Here is a 1658-nt window from a genome sequence, read left to right on the forward strand (position 1 = left end):
CTCTGGATGTTGTAGTTCCTGGGGTCTGAGATTGTAGTCCTGATGTGCAGAGTGTCATGTGACTAACCTGCCTGGTCATGTGACTGACCTCCCTGGTCATGTGACTGACCTGCCTGGTCATGTGACTGACCTGCCAGAGGACAGAGCGACGTCCTTCAGCGCCATCAGCAGACTCTCTCCCTCCACGTAGGCAAACGACAGGTTAACACAGCCTGGACCAATCAGATTAGAGCAGGTCAGAGTAGAGCAGGTCAGAGTAGAGCAGGTCAGAGTAGAGCAGGTCAGAGTAGAGCAGAGTAGAGCAGGTCAGAGTAGAGCAGAGTAGAGCAGGTCAGAGTAGAGCAGGTCAGAGGTCAGAGTAGAGCAGGTCAGAGTAGAGCAGGTCAGAGTAGAGCAGGTCAGAGTAGAGCAGGTCAGAGTAGAGCAGGTCAGAGTAGAGCAGGTCAGAGTAGAGCAGGTCAGAGTAGAGCAGGTCAGAGTAGAGCAGGTCAGAGTAGAGCAGGTCAGAGTAGAGCAGGTCAGAGTAGAGCAGGTCAGAGTAGAGCAGGTCAGAGTAGAGCAGGTCAGAGTAGAGCAGGTCATAGTAGAGCAGGTCAGAGTAGAGCAGGTCATAGTAGAGCAGGTCAGAGTAGAGCAGGTCAGAGTAGAGCAGGTCAGAGTAGAGCAGGTCAGAGTAGAGCAGGTCAGAGTAGAGCAGGTCAGAGTAGAGCAGGTCAGAGTAGAGCAGGTCAGAGTAGAGCAGGTCAGAGTAGAGCAGGTCAGAGTAGAGCAGGTCAGAGTAGAGCAGGTCAGAGTAGAGCAGGTCATAGTAGAGCAGGTCAGAGTAGAGCAGGTCAGAGTAGAGCAGGTCAGAGTAGAGCAGGTCAGAGTAGAGCAGGTCAGAGTAGAGCAGGTCAGAGTAGAGCAGGTCAGAGTAGAGCAGGTCAGAGTAGAGCAGGTCAGAGTAGAGCAGGTCAGAGTAGAGCAGGTCAGAGTAGAGCAGGTCAGAGTAGAGCAGGTCAGAGTAGAGCAGGTCAGAGTAGAGCAGGTCAGAGTAGAGCAGAGTAGAGCAGGTCAGAGTAGAGCAGGTCAGAGGTCAGAGTAGAGCAGGTCAGAGTAGAGCAGGTCAGAGTAGAGCAGGTCAGAGTAGAGCAGGTCAGAGTAGAGCAGAGTAGAGCAGGTCAGAGTAGAGCAGAGTAGAGCAGGTCAGAGTAGAGCAGGTCAGAGGTCAGAGTAGAGCAGGTCAGAGTAGAGCAGGTCAGAGTAGAGCAGGTCAGAGTAGAGCAGGCAGAGGAGAGGCAGGTCAGAGTAGAGCAGGTCAGAGTAGAGCAGGTCAGAGTAGAGCAGGTCAGAGTAGAGCAGGTCAGAGTAGAGCAGGTCAGAGTAGAGCAGGTCAGAGTAGAGCAGGTCAGAGTAGAGCAGGTCAGAGTAGAGCAGGTCAGAGTAGAGCAGGTCAGAGTAGAGCAGGTCAGAGTAGAGCAGGTCATAGTAGAGCAGGTCAGAGTAGAGCAGGTCATAGTAGAGCAGGTCAGAGTAGAGCAGGTCAGAGTAGAGCAGGTCAGAGTAGAGCAGGTCAGAGTAGAGCAGGTCATAGTAGAGCAGGTCAGAGTAGAGCAGGTCATAGTAGAGCAGGTCAGAGTAGAGCAGGTCAGAGTAGAGCAGGTCAGAGTAGAGCAGGT

General features: G+C 53.1%; 1 protein-coding gene across 1 annotated transcript in view; it reads right to left on the bottom strand.

Moving 5' to 3' along the window:
• Positions 1 to 211, bottom strand: part of LOC308174811 (cysteine desulfurase-like) — a 2658-nt gene extending 2447 nt beyond the window's left edge. The window contains exon 1 of the mRNA XM_080549927.1: positions 131 to 211. Within this exon, the coding sequence (XP_080406053.1) occupies positions 131 to 165 (35 nt within the window). The 5' untranslated portion in view covers positions 166 to 211. The remainder of the gene's footprint in view (positions 1 to 130) is intronic.
• Positions 212 to 1658: the final 1447 nt, after the last annotated feature.

The sequence above is a fragment of the Nansenia antarctica genome, assembly GCF_963989245.1.
Source record: "Nansenia antarctica genome assembly, chromosome: 20".
NCBI classification, from domain to species: Eukaryota; Metazoa; Chordata; class Actinopteri; order Argentiniformes; family Microstomatidae; genus Nansenia; species Nansenia antarctica.